Raw genomic sequence first — 25080 nt, forward strand, 5'->3', positions numbered from 1 at the left:
GGGCCGTGGTCGATGGTGAGCGGCCGCGACGTGGACGGCGCGGCGGAGCCGAGCGGCCGTGGCCGCGCCCGGGCGGTGGATGGCGGCGGGATGGAGCTCGAGGGGAGCGGCGGCAGCGGAGGGTCGGCCGGGCTCCTGCAGCAGATCCTTAGCCTGAAGCTCGTGCCGCGGGTGGAAAACGGGACCCTGTGCCCCAACTCCACCGCGCTCTGCGCCTTCCCAGGTACCGACCCGGCCCGCCCCTGCCCCGTCGAGCCGGCCGCTGCCCCGGTCGGCGGGGCGCGCGCGGTCAGCACCCCCTTCTGGTGCTCTTGGGCCCGGGCCCGGGATGGACCGCCGCGGCCGGGCGCCGCAGCCCGCGGTCCCTCCGTGCCAGGGGCGGGCTGTCGCGCGGGTCCCTGCCGGGCGCGTGCCCAGCCCTCCGCGCCCGATCGCGGACTCCCCCGCCCCCCCGCGCCCTGCACCCCCGGCCCCGCTGCTGCCCCTGCTCCTCTCGGGAGGAATCGCTTGCGCCGACCTGTTGCTGCCTGTCCCGAACCGGTGCGGGACCCGGACTCGGCTGCTCCCGCCCCGGACTCTGAAAGCGGCGAGGGGTCGGCACGGAGGCGTGGAGGGGGGGGCGCACAGTTTTCGCGGGGTGGGGCGCGGGAATGAGCAGAAGCAGCTGCACGGCGGGCCTGGCCCGGTGCACCAGGTTGAGTGCGGCGTGATTGAGTGCGGGCCGGGCGCGACGTCTGGGTCCCCGGCTGCACCTAGAACCCGCGGCCGCCGCCCCGCCCTCACTTCCTCACCTACCCCGGGCTCCCCGCGATAGCTTGGCGGAAGGGCTGAGGACACACAGGCTAGGGGTGGGAGGTGCAGGTGTTTGCTCCGGACGCGCCTGACCATCTGGGCGGGAGGCGCGTGGCTCATTGCAAAGGCACCGCTCTGGACAGTGACATTTGGTTCTGGAGACACTGTCTAAAGAAATGAAATGTTCCTGCAGTCTAGGGGCACGGACCAGATGGCTTCTTTTTCCCTTGCACCTCTCCCCACCCCAGTTTGGAAAAATTTCAAACCTGAAAAACCGGAATAGTATGACAAAGACTCGTGTATCCTTAGTGCTAATTTTGATTCTTAGCTAAGCCTTATCGTGTATGTGTATCTTATGTCTAGCTCTTAATAACTATGTAAATGTATAGAGAAAGAAGTACAGGTATGTACATAAACGTGTTTATGTGCATGCACATGACATTTTCATTCTTTCTGCAGAGCTGTTTGAAAGAAATTTGTCGAAGTGATGGTGCTATGGTGCTAGGTGCTTAATAGTAGTCAGCACTTTCTGTCATAGCTAGAAAACCATATCACACCCAATAATTTTATCTTGACGGGGCATTATCTAATAAGTTTGCCTTACTTAGACTTCCCTAGCTGACAATTGTCTACAGCTTTTTTTTTTTCCTTTTAGAAAACAACTCCAGGATCTAATCAAATAACCTACATTGCATTTCGTTGTCAAGTCTTTAGTCTTGTTTATTCTCAAACATCCTTTCTTCTCCAATGTTGCTTCTTTTTCTTGAGCTGGTGAACTAGTACGGAGGTTAAGTGAGCTAGTACAGGGGATAAGGTGCTTGCCTTGCACACAGACAGTTTGATTCCAGCACTGCTTATGGTCCCCCAAGAATCTCCAGGAGTGGCCCCTGAGAACAGAGCCAGGAGTTAGCCCTAAGCATAGGAGCCCTGAGCACCGCCAGGTGTGGCCCATAGACCAAATTTAAAAAAATCACTGCTTCATTTTCTTGAGGTTTTTGAAGATTCTGAGCTGATTTTTCCATACACTGCCCCACAATCTAAGTCAAGCTGGTGTTTCCTTCACGATTAGATCTGATTAAATGCATTTGGACAGAACGCTCCCCTGCAGGCTATGTCCATGGGCCAGTGCGTCTCAGCAGGCGAGGTCTGAGAATGTCTTGTCCCTTTAAGCTCACGGTCAGTCAGCCAGTCAGCCCAGTGGCTGTTTATCTGATCTCACCTCTCCAAAGGACTGTGACCCTAAAGCAAGTAATAAATCACAAGTGGGATCTTTTTTAGTTTGTTTTTGAGCCACACCTGGCAAATGCTCAGGGGTAACTCTGGGCCCTGCATTCCGGAATTACTTTTGGTGGTGTTGGTACTATTGCTATGGCCCCACGGGGTGGTCTTTTGTGCAGATATTCTGTTCTTTCTGGCTTTTGGTTGTCTCATCTGCCTCTCAGACCTTAAGGCCTCCCGAGCGCAGGTTTATAAACCTGGGGTCGGGGGTTGTAGATTATTCATTCAACAAGCATGAACTGGACCGAGGGTAGCTCTGGTCTGAGGGATAAGCCACTGTGAGTGAACACTTACTCGCCTGCGGTGTCCCATCTGTAATGGGGTGAGGACGATCGAGCACCCAAAGTTCCTGACAGTGGGCCCTGTTCATTGTTCCGAATCTAGAATAGCTCTGTTTTGTCTCCGTAGAAGAGGTTACCTACACATTGTGCCAACACACTGTGGCCGAATCATCGCGCTGAAATATCCTGTGGTTTATCAGGAGCAGGATGCTTTGAATTGATTTTTTAAAAACCTGCGTTTGCGGATTAGGCATTTAAATGTTGACCTAACCCTCTTTATTCCAAGTTGTGCAGATCTCTTCTGTTGGTGTCATCTTCCTTTCAAATAACTCTGAATGTCAATAAAGACAGTCTTAAAATGTGCATCAGGATGACCTGAACTTTCTGTAGATACGAATTTTATTACAATCCACGTCGAAGTGTTATCTTGGAGGCAGTTACCAAACCACTGGTTTTTTTTTTTTTGCTTTTTGGGTCACACCCAGCGATGCTCAGGGGTTACTCCTGGCTTTGCACTCAGGAATTACTTCTGGCAGTGCTTGGGGGACCATATGGGATGCCGGGGATTGAACCCAGGTCAGCTGCATGCAAGGCAAACGCCCTACCTGCTGTGCTATCGCTCCGGCCCCACCACTGTTATTTTTGTTATGTCACTTGTTGCTGGAGTCGAGTTATCAGTTTATTCACTCTACATACATTTGTTCAGTGTGTTGCAGACCCATTATTTTATAGGCACCAAGTAAAGATGTGGCGATGAACAGAAAAATGCAATTTCATTCTGGTGGGGAGGAGAAGTCAAGTCAGCATGTGGAGAAAGGATCCATATATGACTGGTGGTGGGAGTGGTGGTGGTCATGTGTGTGGGTGGAATGCCGTTTAGCTTCTGGTCACGAGGAAGCCCAAGTGCTGTGTACTGGACACTGGGGGAGATGAGAAATGGACCACACAAGTGTCTGGGCAAAGCAACTTGCTTAAGAAACAAAGGATGCCAGCAGGGGGATGGGGCATGTGGCCACGGGGAGGGGTTGCCATGGGCATGACGATATTGGGGAGTTTGGAGCAGGTGAAGGCTGAGCTGACTTTTTTTTTTAAACTGTGTACAATTCAGGGGGGTGGGTTAGCATATCTGCAGAATTTGAGGCCAGCATCAATTCTAGTATATTTTCATCATCCCAGCCATAAGTCTTGTACTTGGATCGGCTTCGTGTGGCGAGTAGATGGGAGGTTGGACCCCGTCAGGGTGTGGCCAGGCGCACACTTCTGCCAGCCTCTGCACCGAGGTGCTCCCCCGCCCGGAAGCCCCCTCAGCTCCACACTGTGGGGATTTCTGAGGTGGCTTCCTCATAGGGGTGCGGACCAGTTATTTGCATTAGGGGGAGGAGGGCCACGCTGAGCTGCAGGCGTCCATGGCGGGGTCACACCAGGCCTCCCACGTGCAGAGATCACACTCAGCCTGTGAAGCCGTCCCCCTGGCCCAGGGTCAGACATTAACGCCACTCGGAGTCCCAGACCCTCTGGGGAGCTTGGGGTGGGCTTGAAAGCTCCAAGCTTATGCTCGCAATGGTTCTCTCTAGTGACCAGCCTCACCCAAGAACCCCTCAGAGGCACCTGGAAATTTGAAGGACTCAGTGCTGCTTCAGGAACAGGGTTCAGAGACTAACGGCAAGGACAGAAGATGTACCTGGGCCTCCCCTGGGCGAGGGTTTTGGAAGCAGGATGTGGCCCAGCACTGTGTCAGGATCAGGCGGTTCGTGGGATACCCGACAGATGGGCTCGTAGAGCACGTGGCGTTTGGTGCGAGAGGGGCGTCTCGTGGCAGTGACACAGGCTATCATGGCTGACATCCCTGTGGCCCGGCATTGAGCCGCAGTTCTCAGGAGGACTGACGTGGTTTTTCCTGAGAACCCTGGCCTCAGAGGAACGGCTTGTCCAGTAGTGCGGGCGGAAGCGTGGAGTCCACTGAAGATGCTGAGGGGAGGCCCATGGGGGGGCGGGGCGGGCTTGTCTTGAGGCCTTGCTCGGAAATTAGTATCTTTTATTATGTGTTGTCCCATTGATACTGCAACATCAGCAGGTGATGCCGATGGAAAGAAATTGGAAAATAATGCACCTGCTTTGAAAGAGTGACTAGAAATACTGTGAGAGGTATAGACAAAGACTTTTTGACATGGGGTCAGTGCAATAGTATAGCCAGGAAGGCTCTCTTGCCTTACCTGCAGCCAAGCTGGATTCAATCCCCGACACCTGGTATTGTCCCCTGAGCACCATCAGGAGTGATTCCTGAGCACAGAGCCATCGAGTAAGCTCCGAGCACCCCAGGATGTGGCCCAGAAAAATTTTAAACATTTGGAAAAAAATTTTTTTTGTTTGACGTGGTGTGAGCCAAGGAAATGAAAAGATGATCAATACATGGCTATTAAATAGATGGCAAATTAAAGTGCAATAAACTTCCACTTATCAAATAAATAAGTCATGAGGAGGTAATGTACGGAATGGGGACCGTAATCAATAAGCGGTGCATATTTGAAAGTTGCCAAGCAAGTAAATCTTAAAAGTTTCTCACAGTAAAAAAGCTTTTGTAAATTTGCATGGTGATGGGGCCAGAGAGACAGCACGGCAGGTGCAGTGTTCGCTTCACACAGCTTACCTGGGCCGGATCCTGCATGCCAGGAGTAAGCTCAGCACCGCTGAACACTGCTGGCTGTGACACGAAGCCCCCCGCCCCCCAAATGGTGTTGATATCACAGTGATGTTACTGTGATGATCATTTTGCAATGACACAAATACCAGTTCATTACATTGTAACTGACACCAGTACAATGTTATCTTTTATATGTGACTTGTTAAAAATCAAGGTACATTAGGCTAAAGAAAATCCACTGTAAGCAGTGTCTTATTGATTCGGGTATGCCATGGTGATTTTAATCCTGTAAGTATCTCAAAGTGCTTTATATACTGTCCTGCTCATCCAGTATAATCAAGCTTCCCCCCACTCCCACTTAAAGTGACGCTGTAAGAAACATGCAGGCTGTGGAGTAGCTCCTGGCTACACTGAGGGTTACCTGTGGCTGTGCCCCTCTGCCTCTCAGCAGCTCTCGGGGCGCCGGCTGCCTTGTGTGCAAAGGGCCCGTCTGGTCTTTAGCAAACCGGGCAGCTAGGTGGGTGGCCCAGCTGGCTCCAGGGCAGGCGGAAACAAGTGCGTGCTGGTGTCTCTCTCGGAGCTGGCTGGCGTCAGCATCAGACACTTACTTCGTTTCTCGAGGTTCGGGAGGCAGAAGAGCAGAGTGTCGCAGGGTGGGTATGGGAAGGCGGCGGGTGCCCTGGGCACCGTCTCAGTCCTGCAGTGGCTGGGCCGGGCATGCGGATGAGCTCTCCCTCTTCCTGAGTGCAGAGCCAGGAGGTAGGGGCCACACCCGGCCGTGCCCAGCGCTCACTCCTGGCTCTGATGGGAGGGGATCGCTTTTGGCCGGGTCAGGGCACATGTTCTGGGGAGAGAACCGGTTTGGCCGCGCTTAGACACACCCCGTCTGGACCCACTTTGATGAGAGTCCTGAACTGGGTCGTGCCTCTGTCAGCTGAAGTTCACCTGCCCTCCCGGTTCACGGCCAGGGCTTCTCTGGGTGCCTGGAGGGAGCCGCTTCCGGCTGCGACTCCAGGGGCAGCCGTGACCCCAGGGCAGGGACAGATTTGCATCCTGTTTGTCCACTTCAGGGCATGGACAGGCCTGGTGCGTCACAGGACTTCTGCGCTTGGGGGAGATGTGGAGGTTCGAGGCTCCCCGTGACCCGGGCAGTGTTTGGGGGCTGTGCCCCTGTGTGGGCTGCCCTCACCACAGTGCTCCGCTACACGGGAGAGATTTGCGGGGGCCACAGCACTGACCGAGGCGCACTTCCTGGACACAGGCTGCCCAGGAGACGACAGGGCAGGTGTTCCGGGCAGTGGAGCAGGAAGGAAAGGAGGCCACCTGGTTCCCAAACAGCCGAGGCCCAGAGGACGACCGGGCCAGTGTTTCTTTCTGTTTGGGGGAGGGGCACACCCAGTGATGCTCAGGGGCTTCTCCTGGTGGGCTCGGGGGACCATATGGGATGCCAGAGATCCAACCTGGGTTGGCCACAGGCAAGACAAGCGCCCTCCCCACTGTGCCATTGCTCCTGACCCCGGCCTGGAATTTCTAAAGGACACGGCAGAGTGGAGAGGAAATTTTCCACTAGTAGAGAGAGGTGTGCTCGCGCTTGCACCTTTTCCACATACTATGTAAGGTTTTTTAAAATTATACTTAATGTTTAAACTTGGGATGTTACTATTTAATCACCATATACTTCATATTATATGATTTTGCGGGGGAGCGGGCCCTCACCTGGCGGTGCTCAGGGGCCAGTGTTAGGGTGCTCGGGGAAGCTTATGTGGTGTCAGGACTGAGCCAGAGTCGGCCGTATGCAGATCAGGGCCTCAGCCCCAGCACTGTTTCTCCAGCCCCTTATTACATGGGGGAGGGGAGCACACCTGGCAGTGCTCAGGGATGCACCTGGCAGTGCTCAGGGGTCCCTCCTGGCTCTGCACTCAGGGATGCGCCTGGCAGTGCTCAGGAGTTACTCCTAGCTCTGCACTCAGGGATGCGCCTGGCAGTGCTCAGGGGTTACTCCTAGCTCTGCACTCAGGGATGCACCTGGCAGTGCTCAGGAGTTACTCCTAGCTCTGCACTCAGGGATGCACCTGGCAGTGCTCAGGAGTTACTCCTAGCTCTGCACTCAGGGATACGCCTGGCAGTGCTCAGGGGTTACTCCTAGCTCTGCACTCAGGGATGCGCCTGGCAGTGCTCAGGGGTTACTCCTAGCTCTGCACTCAGGGATGCACCTGGCAGTGCTCAGGAGTTACTCCTAGCTCTGCACTCAGGGATACGCCTGGCAGTGCTCAGGGGTTACTCCTAGCTCTGCACTCAGGGATGCGCCTGGCAGTGCTCAGGAGTTACTCCTAGCTCTGCGTTCAGGGATGCGCCTGGCAGTGCTCAGGGGTTACTCCTAGCTCTGCATTCAGGGATGCGCCTGGCAGTGCTCAGGGGTTACTCCTAGCTCTGCACTCAGGGATGCGCCTGGCAGTGCTCAGGGGTTACTCCTAGCTCTGCACTCAGGGCTCACAGCTGGCGGTGCTCAGAGGACCTGAGGAGTGAACCCGGATCAGCTGTGTGCAGGGCAAGCACCCTACCCGCTGCCCTGTTGCTCTGCCCTAATTTTAACTCATTTAAAAAAAAAATCAAAGAAAAGGGAGAGAGCGCCCAACAGACGGAGCCCTACTTGGCATGCAGGAGGCCAGATTCTGCCATATGGTTCCTCAGCACTGCCGGGTGTAGCCCCCAAACAGACGCTAAACAGAGCAGGCAAGCCGGAAAAAGCCAAAATGGAAAGGGAATTCTCAGCAACCCTGTCCAGGATCCAGAAATAACCGTCTCCTGTAGTGATACACCAGAGGCAGCCTGGGGACGAGGGCGTGGCTGCCTGGCTCCCACGGGGCGTTCATCACGTGTCGGGAATCTACGAGCCAGTCTGCGCAGAATTCAGAGAACAAAACCTCGGCACATCGCGAATGTTTATTAAACATTTCCCCAGATTTCGCTCCAAGTTCATAGATGCATTTATTCTTTCTTTTCTCTCTTCCTTCTCTTTCTTTTTCCTTCTTTCTTTCTCTTTCTTTTTCTTTCTCCCTCCCTCCCTCCCTTCCTTCCTTTCTTTCTTCCTTCCTTCCTTTTCTTTCTCCCTCCCTCCCTCCCTCCCTCCCTCCCTCCCTCCCTCCCTCCCTCCCTCCCTCCCTCCCTCCCTCCCTCCCTCCCTCCCTCCCTCCCTCCCTTCCTTCCTTCCTTCCTTCCTTCCTTCCTTCCTTCCTTCCTTCCTTCCTTCCTTCCTTCCTTCCTTCCTTCCTTCCTTCCTTCCTTCCTTCACACCCAGCGATGCTCAGGGGTTACTCCTGGCTCCGCACTCAGGAATTACTCCTGGTGGTGCTTGGGGGACCAGATGAGATGCCGGGAGTTGAACTTGGGTCAGCTGCGTGCAAGGCAAATGCCTTACCTGCTGTATTATCGCTCCGGCCCATCCTTTCTTTCTTCCTTTTCACTGTGGTTTGGGCATCTGACCACATCAGTATACTTATCAGTGTATCAGTATACTTAGTTGTATATGGACCATGTGATATGATTATACTTTAAATATGTCTCATCCCCCTTGCCCTCTCTCTCTTTCTCTGTGTCTCTCTCTGTCTCTGTCTCTCTCTCATACATGGGAGACGTGTGTTCTGCCACTCACGCATTACTGGTCCCTCAGACTTTCTGTGACTGTTTCGTGCTCCATGATGTGGATGCATCAGACCATGTGTCACGAGGCCTGCGTGCATAAATGTGCACTTGGCATCCCGGCACGGCACTACCCGCCCCATCCACATCACAGACGAGGAGATCGCTGGCCGGTGATGCAGTGGGTCCACTGCCCCACCAGCACCTGCATCAGTACAACCTCCGCCCCCGCCACCGAGAGGCCCGTCCCTTTCAGAGGCAGGACCCGCACTCACCCCCGGCTCCCCAGATAAGCTCTTTGGGCAGCAGGACCAGCGCTGAGACGCGCAGGGCAGGAGGCAGCTCCGTCTCTCCGCTGCCCCCTCGTTTCCGTGCTGTTGGTCTTTAAGCCCAACTTTGCTGTGTTTTGAGTATTCTAAGAGGAGGCACCGGCTTTATATTTACTCCATTGCCTTGAAAATGATTTCTTTTCAGGGAGGGGTAAGCAGGGCAGACCCAGCGATGCTGAGTGGTCACTCTCGGCTCTGTGCTCAGGGATCATTTCTAGTCATGCTCAGGGGACCATAAGGGATGCCAGGGATCGAACCCGGCTCAGCTCCGTGCAGGGCAAGTGGCCTCCCCTCTGTGCTGTCACTCCAGCCCCAAGAAAATGATTTGGGGAAGGACATCATTGTGTAACTTCCACTGTCGGCAGCTTGAAAATTTGGGTGCTGTGTGTTCCGTGTCCAGGCTAGAGGGGCTGACCCTTTCCTGCTGTCCAGGGCTGGTCTCGTTTGCTTCAGTTCTGCCCCAGCGGCTTGAGATCTGCCTTCCAGCCTTCCTGAGTCTGACGTGAGCAGACGTGGCTGGGTGCTGGTGGGAACGAGTACGGGAACGAGCGTTGCGGCAGGCCCGAGTTTGTTGATCGCGCCCACCCCACCGCCGCCGGCGGACAGGGGCTCCCGTGACCGCCGCCCCTTTGCTCTTCCTTGCAGAGATGTGGTACGGTGTGTTCCTGTGGGCACTGGTGTCCTCGCTCTCCTTCCATGTCCCTGCAGGACTGCTGGCCCTCTTCACCCTCAGACATCACAAATATGGTAGGTTCATGTCTGTAAGCATCCTGTTGATGGGCATCGCGGGACCAATCACTGCTGGAGTCTTGACAAGTATGTCAGCCGTTCAAATACCAGTCGGAACGTTTCCCATGATGAGTCGCTTCATTTCAGGGCCAGTTTTAGACACATGTTCAAGGGAGGGGGTGGGGGGAGGGCGAGGGCTTAACCACGGGGTCCTTCTTTTTCATGTTTTGTCCTGTCCGCCACCCCGCCCCACCCAGCTCCCATTAATTGCACACCTTATCAGGGTGGGTGAAAGAGAAGCTCCTGTCCAGCTTTCTGAGATACAGCTTGTGTGTGTGGTCACGAGGCGAAGGAACAGATTTGTCTTTCTGGAAGCTACTGTCCCTGCCCCGGGACCTTTGCAAACAGTTGACTTGCTCGCAGGGTTGTTGAATGAGCCCCGCCCTGTGGGATAAACTCCCACTCGTGGATGTGCTTACTCTAAGGATGGAAGAATCACTCAGATAACAAAATTCTTTTGGGGGGAGGGGTTGGATTTGGGGGCCACATATGGAAGTGCTTCAGGGCTATTCCTGGCGCGTACTTGGGGGCCATGTAGGATGCCAGGGATCGAATCCCGATTGGCCACATGCAAAGCAAGTTCCTTACCCGCTGTACTCGCTCTCTGGACTGGGAGATGTTTCTCTATAAGTTTTCTCCCAGGGGTTCTGTCTCGGTTTTGACTTTGTCCATGTCATAGGAGTGAGAATGATAAGCTTAAATAATTTTAAATTTATCATCAGCTATAAATGTCTCATTTATATATGCTGAAATGGTGAAAAATAGAAGTCCCCCCGCCGCTGAGCGAGAGTCACGGTTTGTGTTTCGGTGTCCGCTTTCCGGCACTTTCCCACGTGTGCGCATGATCGGGAGGAGGGGGGCCTCCCAATCCAGAAACGCGGCGGGGAGTTCCAGCGCATTTGCACCTGCTTTTCTTGCTGCAAACTTACCTACCTTTTTGGCTTAGAGCCACAGCACCTGTGCCCCAGGGTCACTCTCAGCGGCATTTGGGGGACACTGTAGTGCTGGGGACTGAACCTGGGCCTCCCTCCCACGTGCAGTGCGTTGGCCTAGCCTGTTGGCTTACAGCATGTCCCTCGAGCTTGAGGGGCTTGGGGGAGCAGAGTGGCCTCATGTTCCTGTGTTCTGTAGATAATGAAAACAGTAATAACAAGCATAGGAGCCCATAGGCATCTCTGCAATTGAATATAATATTTTGTTTTGTTTTTTGATTTTGGGGTCACACCCAGTGATGCTCAGGGGTTACTACTGGCGGTGCTCAGGGGACCATATGGGATGCCGGGGATCAAACCTGGGTCAGCCACATGCAAGGCAAACGCCCTACCCGCTGTACTATTGCTCCAGCCTGAGTGTAATATTTTGGAAGATTTTTTTTTTTTTGGCCCACACCCTGCTGTGGCTCGGGCTTCCCCCTCCCTGTGCTCAGACATCCCTCCTGGCTCCAGGGCTTTATGTGCCACTGGGGATTGAACCTGGATCATTGCCTACAAGGCCAGTGCTGCAGCCCCTGTATGTTTCTCTGGCCGCTGTCCTATTGTTAGCTTTCTGGCAATATTTTTAACTCCACCCGCTATGGCTATCTTTAACAACCCAGTGCTCTAGTCCCCTGCCTGGATTACTGACTTCTTGCACTTGCTTTAGATTTTAGTAAGATAGGGATAATACCCCACACTGCATATGGTGGCCGATGAGTCGGTAAATGGAATTACCTATTAGGAACTTCGCAGCATCCCTAACACACAGTCACGTTATGGTGATTGTCACGTCTGCCCTCATGCTGCGCGTGTGCCAAGGTGACTCCCCTGCCTGCGGTCTATGTCTCGGCCAGGCGAGAAGAGAACGCAGTGGTACATGGACCATAGAGCCCACTGACCCCCATTTTGTTGCTCTTCCTGTTCACTTTTTCCTTTCCTGCTTTCCTCACCATCCAAACCTACTGTAGACCCCAGCAAAGTTTCTTTTCTTTTCTTTTCTTTTCTTTTTTTTTTTGCTTTTTGGGTCATACCCAGTGATGCACAGGGGTTACTTCTGGCTCTGCACTCAGAAATTACCCCTGGCGGTGCTCAGGGGACCATATGGGATGCTGGGAATCGAACCCGGGTCGGCCGCAAGGCAAACACCCTACCTGCTGTGCTATTGCTCCAACCCCAACCCTAGCAAAATTTCTACTCAACCCACCACTGTGGACTTAGTTACAAAGGGTGCCACGGCACTCGTCCCCACTCGTCTCTCCGTCGTGAGCTGACTGTCTGTCTCACGGCCCCTGGAGGTGGGCACTTCAGGGTCCCCCGTTGCAGGCAAGCCACACAGGCAATGGTCAGTATTGCTCTTTCTTCTTAAAGGAGACTGCTGTGCTTCCCTGTCTCGGTTATAAAACCGTTTTTTGACCAAGACACCATGTGTTGTTTCGCATTGTTCCAAATCTGTGTCCACGTTTCCACTGGCTGTCTTGTGTCTCCAGCTGGATTCTGACTATGGGACCAGAAACCACACTTTCTAAAATACCTAAACAGAGAAATCAGTGAATATTTGAAAGATGATCGAGCTGTCACCAGGGAGCCGTTTGGCAGGGAGGGTCGTCCGGAAGTGTCGGGTTTGTTCTCTCCAAACTAGCTCAGTTTTGACTTTCTGGGCACGTGCCGAGTCTCAACTGGGGTGGAGATGGGTCTCGGGGGAGATACTACGGATGCCTGTGTTCGTTCACTCACGTTCCAGAAAGGAAGTGAGCCACACGGTAAGCACCCTTGGTGAAAAGCAGGCAGGAATCCAGTCTGCTCTCGCACGCCCTTTGACCTCCTCCCAGCTCTGTAGACGAGTCCCCTTCCGAATCCTCAGCCCACCCGTTTCCTCCGTTTCCGGAACGCAACGGTGCATCTACAGTCAAAGGTGGACGGGGTGGCCCTCCGGGTTCTCATGGAATGTTTCTTGCTCAGTCTCACACAGAAGATTATCACTTCTGCAAGAAAAGAAATTGTTCTTGAGTTTGCAATCAGGCCACATAAAAATCGTAGTCTTGGGGCTGGAGCAACAGCACAGCAGGTAGGGCGTTTGCCTTGCACTCGGCCGACCCAGGTTCAAATCCCAGCATCCCATATGGTCCCCTGAGTGCTGCCAGGGGTAATTCCTGAGTGCAGAGCCAGGAGTAACCCCTGTGCATCGCCAGGTGTGACCCAAAAAGAAAAAAAAATGTAGTCTTTGTGGAGTTTAGTCTTGACTTGCAGGTGATATTACTCAGTAAGTCTTAGAGACTCTCACTTTTAAGAAGCCCCCTTTTTAATGCTGGAAAGTGGAGATCCGTGATTTGCAAGGCATCTAGGAAATGCTTAAAGCTTAAGGTAGCAGGAAGAACAGGGAAAACAGAAGATTTCTCGCAAATGAAATTTTAACATTAAGAAATTTGAAACAGGGAGCTGGAGGTATATAGTACAATGGTGAGAGCATTTACCTTGCATGTGGCCAACTGGGTTCAATCCCGAGCATCCCATCTGGTCCCCCGAGCACTGCCAGGAGAGATTCCTGAACCCTGCAGGGTGTGCCTCCCACAAAAAGAAAAAATCTGGAACAGGACCAGAGAGACAGTACAGTGTGCAGGGCACTTTCCTTGCATGCAGCTGACCCAGGGTCAATCCCTGGCAACCCCATATGGTCTCCCGAGCTCCACCAGGAGTGATCCCTGAGTGCAGAGCCAGGAATCAGCGCCGAGCATACCCAGGTGCGGCCCCCAAATAAAAACAAAAACATCTGGAATACTCTATGTGACAGTGGGGTTCTAGTGCTAATACTCTAACTATACTAACCTTGATTTTTTTTTTTCATACTCGAACTTTTTCTTAGGTGCGGCCATCGCAGGGGTCTACCGAGCAGCGGGCAAGGAAATGATTCCGTTTGAAGCCCTCATCTTAGGCACGGGACAGACGTTCTGTGTGGTGGTGGTCTCCTTTCTCCGTGTCCTAGCCACCCTCTAGCACACACTCACAGGCTCTGATGTGGAGCCTGCCTTTTCTAGAATCCTCAAAAAGAAAATATGTGGAATGTGGTGTCTTCCTACTTCTTCCCGTGGCAGCGGCTTGAATGAAAAAGTGTGTGAAGAACAACTTCCCAGCTCTCCCTTCAGTACGGAGCTCCCAGAATTGAAGGTCTTTTGGAACTGATTTCCCGACCAAAAGCAAGTGAAATCTTCCCTGGCTAGATTTTACTGTGAGCAGTTACACAGGTGCGCCTCTGTCCAGCCCAGGCCAACAGTACTTCTGGGTTGGCACCCGCTACTGAAATCTGTACTGTTTTGTTAGCAGAACCAGTGCTGTGTCCTTATTTCAGAGGAACTATGAGATATGGTGATGGATTTCTGAGCACAGTACACTGTATGAACATCTCACTTGATCTGATCCTGATCAAGATTTGGCAGACTTCTTCATGCCAAAGTAAGTTTTAGTTAAGTACAGCTCCGAGAACAAACTTGGGGGAAGGTAACAGGAATAAAAATCTACTAAGAGTGGCTATGATTCCACTATTAAAAGAAAAGACTAAAAAAAAAAAAGAAAAGAAAAAAAAAGACTAACTACTGAATGATGAGACTTTTTTATGGATAACTTTTTGACCTCTGATTATTTTAAGAGATGTGAATTTGTTGTTTTATACATTTTATCAAAATAAGCTAACTAAAGTGAGATTCCTCCCCCCCAAAAAAAAATTTATGTACGGCCTTTTTCTATCACTGTTATCTTGTTCATTTTATTTGGATTTAATTAGGAACATAACTTATTAAGTATCTTGCATTGAAATTTTTAAGAGAAATTGGTTTTGACCCTCTTTGGGCAGTAATGCACTTATGAAAGATACTTTGAACACTGTTAGTTTTCCTTAGTGCCCAGTGCTTATTAATGACTTGAAAACATATTGAGATGTATCTTTACCTAGAGTTAGTGGGTACTGGTCTCTGAGTTTGGGGGGACTGCCTCATGGTGCATCTTCAGCCCCCTTAAAGAGCATGGGGTCTCAATCTCAGTGCCAGAAGTTTGATTATCAGGTTGTCTTCCATGTCCCCATTATATTTTCCCTTATGAGAATTTATCATCTGAAAGATAATGAACTACTATGAATTTTTAAACCAAATTTTAGCGATTTTGATTTTTATCCTATTGCTTTTATTTTTCTAATTAAAAGCCCTGAAAACTGTGACCTCCTAAAGAGAAAGGATTGCAGACAGTTAAGTATCTTATTACTTAACACTGTTTTGCTTGGACTACAGTGGATGCTGTTACCTGTTTTCACAGTACCTTTTGGTAACTAAATCTGATGTTTTTAAAGGAAAGTTTTTATTGTGAGACTAAGGCTAGCAGCCCAGTAACTCATGGGCACACAAAAATATTTTATTCCCTTTAAAGCAATATGAACTCTGGGTTCAGTTGAAAATAGCCAGGACAACTGATTTATCAGGAAAAGTCATAGAAAATAATTACAGGAGCCAGAGTAAGCCGCTTGTGGCTCCCAAACAAAACAAAACAAAACAAAAATTACAAATTACAGACATGTTACAGAAGTATATATTCAGATAAGGTGGAAAATTGTCAATTGAAGTATAGCAAATATTTTCACAAGTTTGAGATTATGCGCTAAAGCCCAAATTTATCTTTCAAGGCAATTTCAAGTCTTTAGTTAAAGGCTCCATTTTTACATCAAGGAGCTGTGATCTTTAATGGCTAAAATATTGGGGGATGTTGCAACCATTATTTCAGGAAATTTATTTTAATCACCCTTAAACATCCTGTTTAAGGATGTCTCTGTTGAATAATGTTCACATCTAAAACATTCTTTTGAAATGAACCTCACAAATAGCACGTGTATATTAATTTTTTAGCATATTGACCCATGATTTCAGTGTTTGCTTGTTTTTCTCTTGGAGCCATGCAGGAATGCGTTTTAAAAGTTGTTTTGTTTTCATCTTGTTTGCTCTATTTTGATTATCCACTTAAAAAGTTATTTTTTCAAATACAAAATGTAGGGGCTGGATCGATAGTAAACAGCCGGTAGGTCATTTGCCTTGCACACAACCGACCCGGGTTCAATCCCCGGCATCCCATATGGTCCCCCAAGCACCGCCAGGAGTAATTCCTGTGTGCAGAGCCAGGAGTGACCCCTGAGCATCACCGGGTGTGACTCAAAAAGCAAAAAACAAAACAAGTACAAAATGTATCTTCATCCATCCCAGTATGTGAACTTTATCCTGTGAATAACTGTATATACGTTATATATATATGTATAGCTTGAGTTTGGTAGTTCAAGATATTTTCAGGGAGAAATTCTTTAAATGATAAAGAATATCCACACACCCCCACCCCCTGGGTTTTGGTTTTCTTTTGATTTTTATTTCCTTATCTAAATGCACAATTATTTGGGGGTGGCTGCTCAGACATAGTATCCTGGCATTTGTATTGAACGTCTTCTTTTCTCCCGCCTATTTTTTGGGGGTGTTTTTTTCCTGCAGCTGTCTTTCCCAGAGACAGATGCAGGTACCCTTCTCCCAACTGTCTATCGGCTTTCCCACTTTGTTTTTTTTCGGTTGGTTGGGGAGAGAGGCAGCCCCAAGTTGATTTCTGAAATATAGTACAGGTAAGGCACTTGCCTCCCTTCTGACCGCACCTGGTCACATTCCCGGCACCACATCTGGTTCTCTGGGAACTCTCTGGAGAGACCCCTAAGTACAGAGCTGAGAGTAGCCCCTCAGTGGCACTGAGGTGTGGCCCAAACCTTGCCCCCAGAAGAAAAAGAAAAGCTTTGATTTCTTGAGTATTTAATATGGAAAGCATGTTTTGCTTATTAAGTTTTACAGTACTGGGAATCGAACCCAGGACCTCACAGATGCCAGGCAAGTGCTGCAGTGCTGGGCCATGCCCTGGCCCCTAAATATGGAAATTTGGGCGGCTGGAAAGAGAGTTCAGTGGGCTGAGTGCATGCTCTGCATGCGGGGATCCAGTGTTGGAGCCCTGGCATCTGCTGGTCCCCTGAGCACAGCCAGGTAGAGCTTAAAAACAAACACAGCATTTCTGGGTACAGACATTTAATCAAAACGTGGAAGTCCACATACGACATATGATGAACATTCTAAGAAAATGTTCATGATGCATTTTGTGTGCTGTTGTTTTTGGCAACAAAACACTTCTTAGGAAATATTTATGCTAGTGAAAAAAAGAAGTTCATGCAAAGGATAACCTTTGAATCCTTTCTTAGATTTTTAAGTGTTTCAAATATATGGTGGCTTTGATTTCAAGGTCCTCTTGACCGTTCTTCTTCATCCAAGGTTAGATCATATGCACAATGCAATACTCACAAACCTTCCCTAAGAAACCGTTTCCTATAGCAGGAAACACTGGTGCCATTTTCTGTCCACAGAAAGAGGGGGATGGTGTGTGTGTGTGTGTGTGTGTGTGTGTGTGTGTGTGTGTGTGTGTGTGTGTGTGTATACTTGTGAACGCATGATTTTTTTTTTTTTGTGCACTGTTAGGCTGGTTGTGACTAAAATCAGCCTAACTTTTTGTATTAGATTATTTCACTAATGCTACAGTCAAAATGATCAAACCTTTGTACAATAGAAAAAATATTTAAATTTTATTTTTCTACTGACATTTCTAATTCTGGTATAAATGTTTATCAATAAAGAATTACTTTCAATTCTGTGAACTGTTATATTTTTTAAGTGGCCAAAGAATTTTAATATTTTGCAACCGTTGTCCAAGTTTTGTTTTTTTAAATATATATATATACATTTCTGTAACTTAGTACTTAAAGTATATATTTAATTGTATTTCTATTATGTTAAAAATTAACTTCTTACTAATTTATGATAAAATTTTTGTTCAAAGATGTGATTAAAAAAGTACTTCATGTTAACCTGAGTCTTATATTAACTCTACTTTGTGTATTCTCTGTTAACATCAAGAATTTTGGGGAAAAAAAGAAGAATTTTGTACAATTCTACACTGAAAGTGTTAAAAGATTATATATATGTATATACATATATATATAATTATTTCAGGGGCTGGAGTGATAGTAGTGGGGGTAAGGTGCTTGATTTGCACACAGTTGAGCCTGGTTCAATCCCCACCCCACGGGGGCTATAGTGATAGCACAGCAGGTAGGGCGTTTGCCTTGCATGCGGCCAACCCGGGTTCTAATCCCAGCATCCCATATGGTCCCCTGAGCACCGCCAGGAGTAATTCCTGAGTGAAGAGCCAGGAGTAACCCCTGTGCATCGCCAGGTGTGACCCAAAAACAAAACAAAAAAAGTAACAAAAAAAAAAAGGTAACAAACAATCCCCACCCCAGCACTGTTTATGATCCTCTGAGCACTGCCAGGAGTGACCCCTGAGCATGGAGCCAGGAATAGTCCCTGAGCACAGCTGGGTATAGCTCAAAACTTTAAAAAACAAAATAACAGATCTCTTTCGCTCACAGACCAAAATGTAAGAATTAAGCTATGAAACTCAGGCTGGCGTGATGCAGAGCGGGTAGGACTCTTGTCTTGCACCAGCCGACCCAGGCTCTATCCCCAGCATCCCATATGGTCTCCCTGAGCGCCACTAGGAATAATCTCAGTACAGAGTCAGGAGTGAGCCCTGGACAATGCCAGTATGGCTCCAAAACACAAACAAAAAACTATGAAACTCTTAGAAGAAAACATTAAACACCTGATTTAATATTTACAACAAAACACTTTGAATTACAGCATTCTTGCACAATGCTCCCCAGGTACTGAGATTGCACTGCATCAACGCTTTCCCTCAGTCATATGTATGTTTCATACACAGGCAGCACAGATGCAGAATCCAGTCTAACCTACTGTACACTGTTCGCCCACAGTAAGCAGTACGGTGCATATACGCTAGATGCTGTCCACACCAGTGCCCCCTAAAGCAATAATAAAGGGGAGCATTTACAGTCCCATTAAAACATTCACTAACATCTCGCTGCGATGGGCTGCAGGAGGTGATGTAGACCTGTGTGGTTAAATCTTAACCACAGGAATACATCACACAGGCCGTTCCCAGTGCAGTTAAATCTCTTAACCTTGGTTCGCCCCAGGAAAACCAAGAGACAGGGCAGTGGATCTTACTCTGCAGAAGAACATCAAGGTGGCATTTGGCTCTCGTGACTTGTAGACGGAGCAGACAATGTCACCTCCCCACCCCGGGCTCAAACACTGAGTCAGCCTTTCCTGCTTGGCTTTATGCCTCAGGTCCTGAAGCATCACAGCATGTGGGGCTGAGGTGCTTGAACCTCAGCGTGTGACCCTATGCTTGACTGAAATGTCCTCGAAGATGTTTCCAAGGCAGAACTCCAATCTGAGACTTTGGCCATGGTGAGACTAAGTCTTAGTGACTGACTTTCATCACTAGTCTGGCCCTGGCTCACTCTAATGTCTTGCTTTGCCATCTTATCAAGGTCTTTCTATCACCTTCTCTATCAAAATTGCCTCCATGTCATTTTCCTTCATGTCCTCAAAGCCCTCTTCCCTTCTTTACCATGCAATTGGCATTATATTCGTATGTGGCATGTTTAGTTTTGGGCCAACACTTGCTGTTGCTCAGGGCTTTCTCTTGGCTTTATCCTCAGAGATTGCTCTAGGCAGTGCTCCAGGGACCCTATGGGGTGCCAGGGATAGAACCTGGGTCAGACATGTACAAGGCAAATGCTCCCCCCACTGTTCTAGAGCCCCTGCCTTTATGTTTTTGATACTGTTCTTGATATTTCTGGTAACTCCCTTGGAGCCTTTGGAATTTCGCAGGCTGGCCAGACATTTTTCCAATAGTGATTGATGGTTGCTGTCCCAAGCTGTGCCAGTGTAATCAATCATGTTGGGGAGAATGACTGGCTTCCAGTAGTCCGTCATAATAGTTTCTTCATTGGCCTTCAGAGCTCAACAGCATGCTACGAAGTTTCCTGGTGCACTGGGCTTTGAAAGCATTTACGATGCCCTGATGAAGGGGTTGGATGAGAGATAGAGTGTTGGGGGGTATGAAAAGAACTTTGATGTTGAGGTGGGCATTTTTCTGTTCTTCACAGCAGTGGAGTGGGGCACTATCCAAAAGTAATAGAACCTTGAAGGCAAGGACTCTTCCCTAGTGATGGCATTCAGCTTCTGGTATGAAGCAGTTATGAAACCCAGCCAAGGTCATCCATAGTTTTTTGCTCCACCTTCAGTAAACTGGCATATTTTTCACACTTTTTCCATTAAGAGCTGTGGATCTGGGGTTCTAGGTACCATTAGGGTTTGCACTTAAAGTTACCCTTAGCATTGGTGCACAAAAGCAGTCAACCTTGTAGGGAGCCATTTTACCTTACTGATCTTATCCTGTCACTATTTGTTTAATCACTAGCTAACCCCATGCCACACCTAGCAAAGGTTGCCACTCCTAATCTTACTGATCTTATCCTATCAGCATTTGTTTATTACTAGCTAAATCCCGTGCCACACCCTGCATTTCTATTGGGGGTCCTGGCACCACCTCCTCCCAACAGGGAGGTATAAATACTGTAACTGCCATAGAATAAATGCCTTTTCTCCCTCCTCTGGGCTCTGCGTCTGTTCTTTCAGCTGCGCCCTACAAAGGGTTCTCCCTGCTGAACAGAACGAGACCTCCACATCGACTTCCACACAACCTTGCTATTTGGAGTGAAATAGAACCTGGTGACCATAGGTTCATCTGTCAACACCCTGTCAAGCCAGTTTCATCCACATGGAAAGACTGCTTTTCCACAAATCCCTTTTCCAACATAACACGTAGCAAGTATTTTTTAAAAAAAAAAACAAAACAATTTGCAGTCTTCTGGTCTACAGAACACCTCACTTATAAGTTGAATATTTTTTCACCTCGTAGCTGTAAATTGAACATTTTTTCACCCCGTGCCTTAAGTTGAACATTTTTCACCCTATACCAACTTTTTTTTAAAGTTAATAGATTTTTTTTTTTTTTTTTGCTTTTTGGGTCGCACCCAGCAATGCACAGGGGTTATTCCTGGCTTTGCACTCAGGAATTACTCTTGGTGGTACTCAGGGTACCATATGGGATGCTGGGAATCGAACCCGGGTGGGCTGCGTGCAAGGCAAACGCCCTACCTGCTGTGCTATCACTCTAGCCCTCTGAAGTTAACAGATTTTATCTAGAGGTTTTTGAGGGAAGGAGGAAGGGATAAGAGGGAGAGAGAAGAGTAAGAGTATCGCGCTCAAGAGAGAACGCGGGCTTTTCCAAGGGGGGAGAGAGCTCTACACACATCCAAGCACTAGACACGAAAGCATGAAAGTACACATCTCAAGAGGGGAGATGCGGGCGACACATGTGCTCAGGCACCGCATGTGCTTGGCCACGTGGGCGCAAGCAGCACATGGGTTCAGGCAGCATATGTGCCCCTATACCAACTTTTGAACCTTGCAAGCCAGCCAGTACTAGCCAAGGACTTAACATTTCCTGCCCCTCTATGTAACGTGACCATATATTTCCTCTAGTTTTCAGCCTCACACCAATGCCATTCACCGCACTTCTTTTTTCCCCCTTTCCTTAGTCATCATCTCACGAATCCATAAATTCAGCTGCTTTTTTCCCTTCTCCATAGCTTTCTCACGCACTATGGACTTTGCTTTAGCACATTCCGGAGCAGATCCTAACACACAGGTCCTCGAATTTGCTTCCCCATTTTCCTGATGTGTGGGATTGTAAATTCACTAACGTTGAACTCACGGACAACAGCGCTGCCTCTCCTGCCTGATAAGCTTGCCTAACGTGAGTGTTCTCCATATGGCGCATCACAGCTTTCCTGCACTTAAGAACGCTAGACAACACGTAAGTACTGAGCTTGGGGGTCAGTTTAAGCAAACATCCCCCCGCCCCCGCCAAAAACAACAACAACAATGATCCACAAAAATGCACATACACACAACGCATCACTAAATAAACTGCACGGAGCTCACTTATTTTACTATGCGTGCTGAAATAAGGAAGCATTTCTTCTGTTCAGCTCAATCTCAGCTCCACGGGCTCCACTTTCTCACCCTCTGCGCATGCCCGCGAGTAAGCCTCAGAAAGCATCGGGAATATTGATTTGGGGGTTACAGGTAATTTGAGCAAGCAAGAAAACACGAAAATGCCAACTCATGAAGAACGAGGGGTGGCCCGCAGTCCCACGGGAGGGAGGTTAAGTTCCTCGAACCCCTCCTGCTCCATCACAGCGGCGCCCAGGGCTGGGCCAGACTACAAGTCCCAGCATGCACCGCGCCCCCCGCCGAGCCCGGAAGTGTCGCGAGCCACCACGCAGACGCCTCTGCGCCTGCGCGCACGCCGCGGGGCTTCGCCGCCGCCGCTGCCGCCGCCGCCCCCGCCGCCGCCGCTGCTCCGGGGTCGCTGCCTCGAGCCTTGCTGCTGGGGGGGCCGCCGAGGCCCGGGCGCCGCGCGGGACAGCGCCATGGAGGAATTCGACTCCGAGGACTTCTCCACGTCGGAGGAGGACGAGGACTACGTGCCGTCGGGTGAGCCGCTCCGCCCCGCGCCTCGCCTCACGTGAGGCGCGTCGGGCCCGGCGAGGCCGCGACCCGCGTGTCCCGGGCTTCGAGGAGCGCGGGCCCGGCACGTGGCCCGCCCGCACCCGGGGCCGCGCGCTTCCTCCCTGCAGACGCGGGTTTCGTCGTCGTGGTCGTCGTCGTTGTTGTTGTTGCTGCTATTGTTGTTGTGGGGGGGGCGTGGGTTTTTTTTTTTAGGTCACACCCCGTGTGTGGCCCTGGCGGTGCTGAGGGGTCCGGGGGGTGGGCGCCGGAGCCGACCCCTGGCGCGAGGCCTCGGCACACACCGCTTGCAGCGGAATTTTCTTATTTTCTTTATCTTTTTTTGGGGGGGAGGGCAGGGGGCGTCCCACCCAGCGGTGCTCAGGGCTTCCTCCCAGCGCCGTGCTCAGGCACCCAGGACGCCTGGCGCTGCTTGCGGGATCATGGCCCGCAGCCCAGGCCAGCCCAGGGCCCCGCCAGTGAATGGGGGGGGGAGGCGGGGGGTTGGGAGGAGCCGCCTGAGACCCTTCGGGGGCCTGGGGAGGGAACAGCGGGCGGGGCTCTTGCCTTGCACACGGCATCCCGTGTGGTTCCATAGTACAGCAGGTAGGGCACGTGCCTTGCATGAGGCCGACCCGGGTTCAGTCCCCAGCATCCCATATGGTCCCCGCAGCACCGCCAGGAATGCTGGGTGCAGCCCCCCTCAAACAAACTAGAAATCGGGGCTGGAGCGATAGCACAGCGGGTAGGGCGTTTGCCTTGCACCGGCTGACCCAGGTTCGATTCCCAGCATCCCATATGGTCCCCTGAGCACCGCCAGGGGTAATTCCTGAGTGCAGAGCCAGGAGTAACCTCTGTGCGTCGTCGGGTGTGACCCCCCCCCCAAAAAAAAAAAACAACTATAAATCCCTTTCGTGGGAGGCCACCCAGGCCAGCCCTTAGCACTCATTGGGAGTGTCTCCCGAAATGTCGCTTGGGGAATAAGTAGTAACTGTGGGAAGGTGTGTGCTAGAGCGGCGACCTGGTTTCTGTCCCGGCACTGCAAAGAATCACCCCCACCCACAGCACCGCCGGGAGGGCTCCAGGACTGTACCCTGAGCACCGTGTGAGGACTCATATTTCGGTTTGGCCCAGCCAGCCTGGGAACTATGTCCTGAGTGGAAAATTATCTTCAGAACATCCCTGCCGAGGTCTGCACTCTTGTCCAACACTGGTTAGAAGGAGTTTACCAGAATCGTCATTTGCAACCAGAGTTTTTTTTTTTTTTTTTTTTTTGCTTTTTGGGTCACACCCAGCGATGCTCAGGGGTTACTCCTGGCTTTGCACTCAGGAATTACTCCTGGCGGTGCTTGGGGGACCATATGGGATGCTGGGGATCGAACCCGGGTCCGCCACCTGCAAGGCAAACGCCCTACCCGCTGTGCTATCGCTCCGGCCCCGCAACCAGAGTTTTTATCTGAAAGAAAAAATAAAAACTGGGGCGGGAGTGATAGCACAGCGGGTAGCGAGGTAGGGTGTTTGCCTTGCAGGCAGTCATCTCCCCGTGCACTGCCGGGAGTGATTCCTGAGTGGAGACAGGAGTTACCCCTGAATTCTACTGGGTGCAGCCCAAAAAGCAGAAACAAAAGCCATAAAAACTGCATCCATGTATCTGAGGAGAGTAGAGTACTTCTCTGAAGATTACTTGAAAAATTGAGTAGTTCCCATGGCCCAACTACCCGTTTGCAGTCCTCCCCACGGATGAGAGTGCTCCCCTCTTTCAGAATTTGATGGGGACTTTTATTGGTTTGTTTTTGTTTGGGGGCCACAACTGTGCTCAGGGATCACTCCTTGTGGTGCTGTGGGAGACCGTATGTGATGCCGGGGACCGAACCCTTTTTGGTCACGTGCAGGCAAACGACCCTTTGCACTATTTTCCTGGTCCCTCACAATTTGGTGTTTTATCTATTTATTTAACCTATTCCTAGTAGACCTAATTTTAATACCCCCTTGCCTCCTCCCCCCCCAGGGCACCCCATTCTTCAGACCTTTCTTAACTTCCTTGCCTGCCTTTGTCCTGTTTGTTATATCAATCACCATGATACACAGTAACAAAGTTGTTCATGATAGAGTTTCAGTCACACAGTGTTCCAACACCCAAGCCTTCACCAGTGTACATCTCCCACCACCAATGTCCCTGGTTGCCTCCCACCACCTCAGCCCGACCGTATGGCAGACACACTCTCTTTGTCTCTCTGATATGTCTCTCTCCCTCCCCTTTCTCTATCTCTCCCTTCCTCCCCTCACCCTCTCCTTCTCTTCTCTCCCCCTCTCTGATTTTTCCTCTCTTTTCTCTCTCTCTCCCCTCTTCCTCTCTCCTTTCAACTTTGTGGTTTGCAGTACACGTACTGAAAGGTTATCGTGTACATCACTTTACCTCCTTCCAGCACTCAGTTCTTGTCCAGAGTGATCCCTGTTCCACTTTTAGATCAGTATCTTTTGTGGGGAGGGGTCCCGCATCTGACTCTGTGCTCCAGAGACCATGTATGGTCTCAGGATTCAAACCATGGTGATGGCCACAGCAAGTGTCTTAATCTCTGTTAAGATCAGTATTTTTTGTTTGTTTTGGTTTAAGGGTTACACCCAGTGATAATCAGAGGTTTATTCCTGACTCTGCACTCAGGAATCACTCCTGGCAGTGCTAGGGCACCACATGGGATGCTGGGGATTAAACCCGGGTTAGCCGCATGCAAGGTACATGCCCTACCTGCTGGACTATCGAACCAGACCCATGATTACTTTTTTTTTTTTTTTTTTGCTTTT

At 50.3% G+C, this 25080-nt stretch overlaps 2 protein-coding genes across 3 annotated transcripts in view; both read left to right on the top strand.

Moving 5' to 3' along the window:
• Window positions 1-17647, top strand: TMEM170A (transmembrane protein 170A). Of its 2 annotated transcripts, none has more exons than XM_004600518.2 (3): window positions 1-223; window positions 9606-9776; window positions 13584-17647. In XM_004600518.2, exons 1-3 carry the CDS (start codon window positions 13-15, stop codon window positions 13712-13714), a joined length of 513 nt encoding a protein of 170 aa, XP_004600575.2. In that variant the 5' UTR covers window positions 1-12; the 3' UTR covers window positions 13715-17647. The 2 variants fall into 2 exon arrangements, with proteins under 2 accessions (XP_004600575.2, XP_004600576.2); XM_004600519.2 differs by having other exon boundaries at window positions 9606-9707.
• Window positions 17648-22070: 4423 nt separating this feature from the next.
• The window catches only part of CFDP1 (craniofacial development protein 1), an 83746-nt gene continuing 80736 nt past the window's right edge, over window positions 22071-25080 (top strand). The window contains exon 1 of the mRNA XM_055146376.1: window positions 22071-22266. Coding sequence (XP_055002351.1) covers window positions 22203-22266 — 64 coding nt within the window. The 5' untranslated portion in view covers window positions 22071-22202. The remainder of the gene's footprint in view (window positions 22267-25080) is intronic.

This window comes from Sorex araneus, chromosome 8, assembly GCF_027595985.1.
Source record: "Sorex araneus isolate mSorAra2 chromosome 8, mSorAra2.pri, whole genome shotgun sequence".
In the NCBI taxonomy this organism is placed as follows: domain Eukaryota; kingdom Metazoa; phylum Chordata; class Mammalia; order Eulipotyphla; family Soricidae; genus Sorex; species Sorex araneus.

Excerpts from the sequence above, each read along its gene's own strand:
- TMEM170A (XM_004600518.2), top strand. The coding sequence starts at position 13 with ATGGTGAGCGGCCGCGACGTGGACGGCGCGGCGGAGCCGAGCGGCCGT. Across the intron at positions 224-9,605 it reads CGCGCTCTGCGCCTTCCCAG|AGATGTGGTACGGTGTGTTC; the intron begins GTACCGACCCGG and ends TCTTCCTTGCAG. Across the intron at positions 9,777-13,583 it reads CACTGCTGGAGTCTTGACAA|GTGCGGCCATCGCAGGGGTC; the intron begins GTATGTCAGCCG and ends ACTTTTTCTTAG.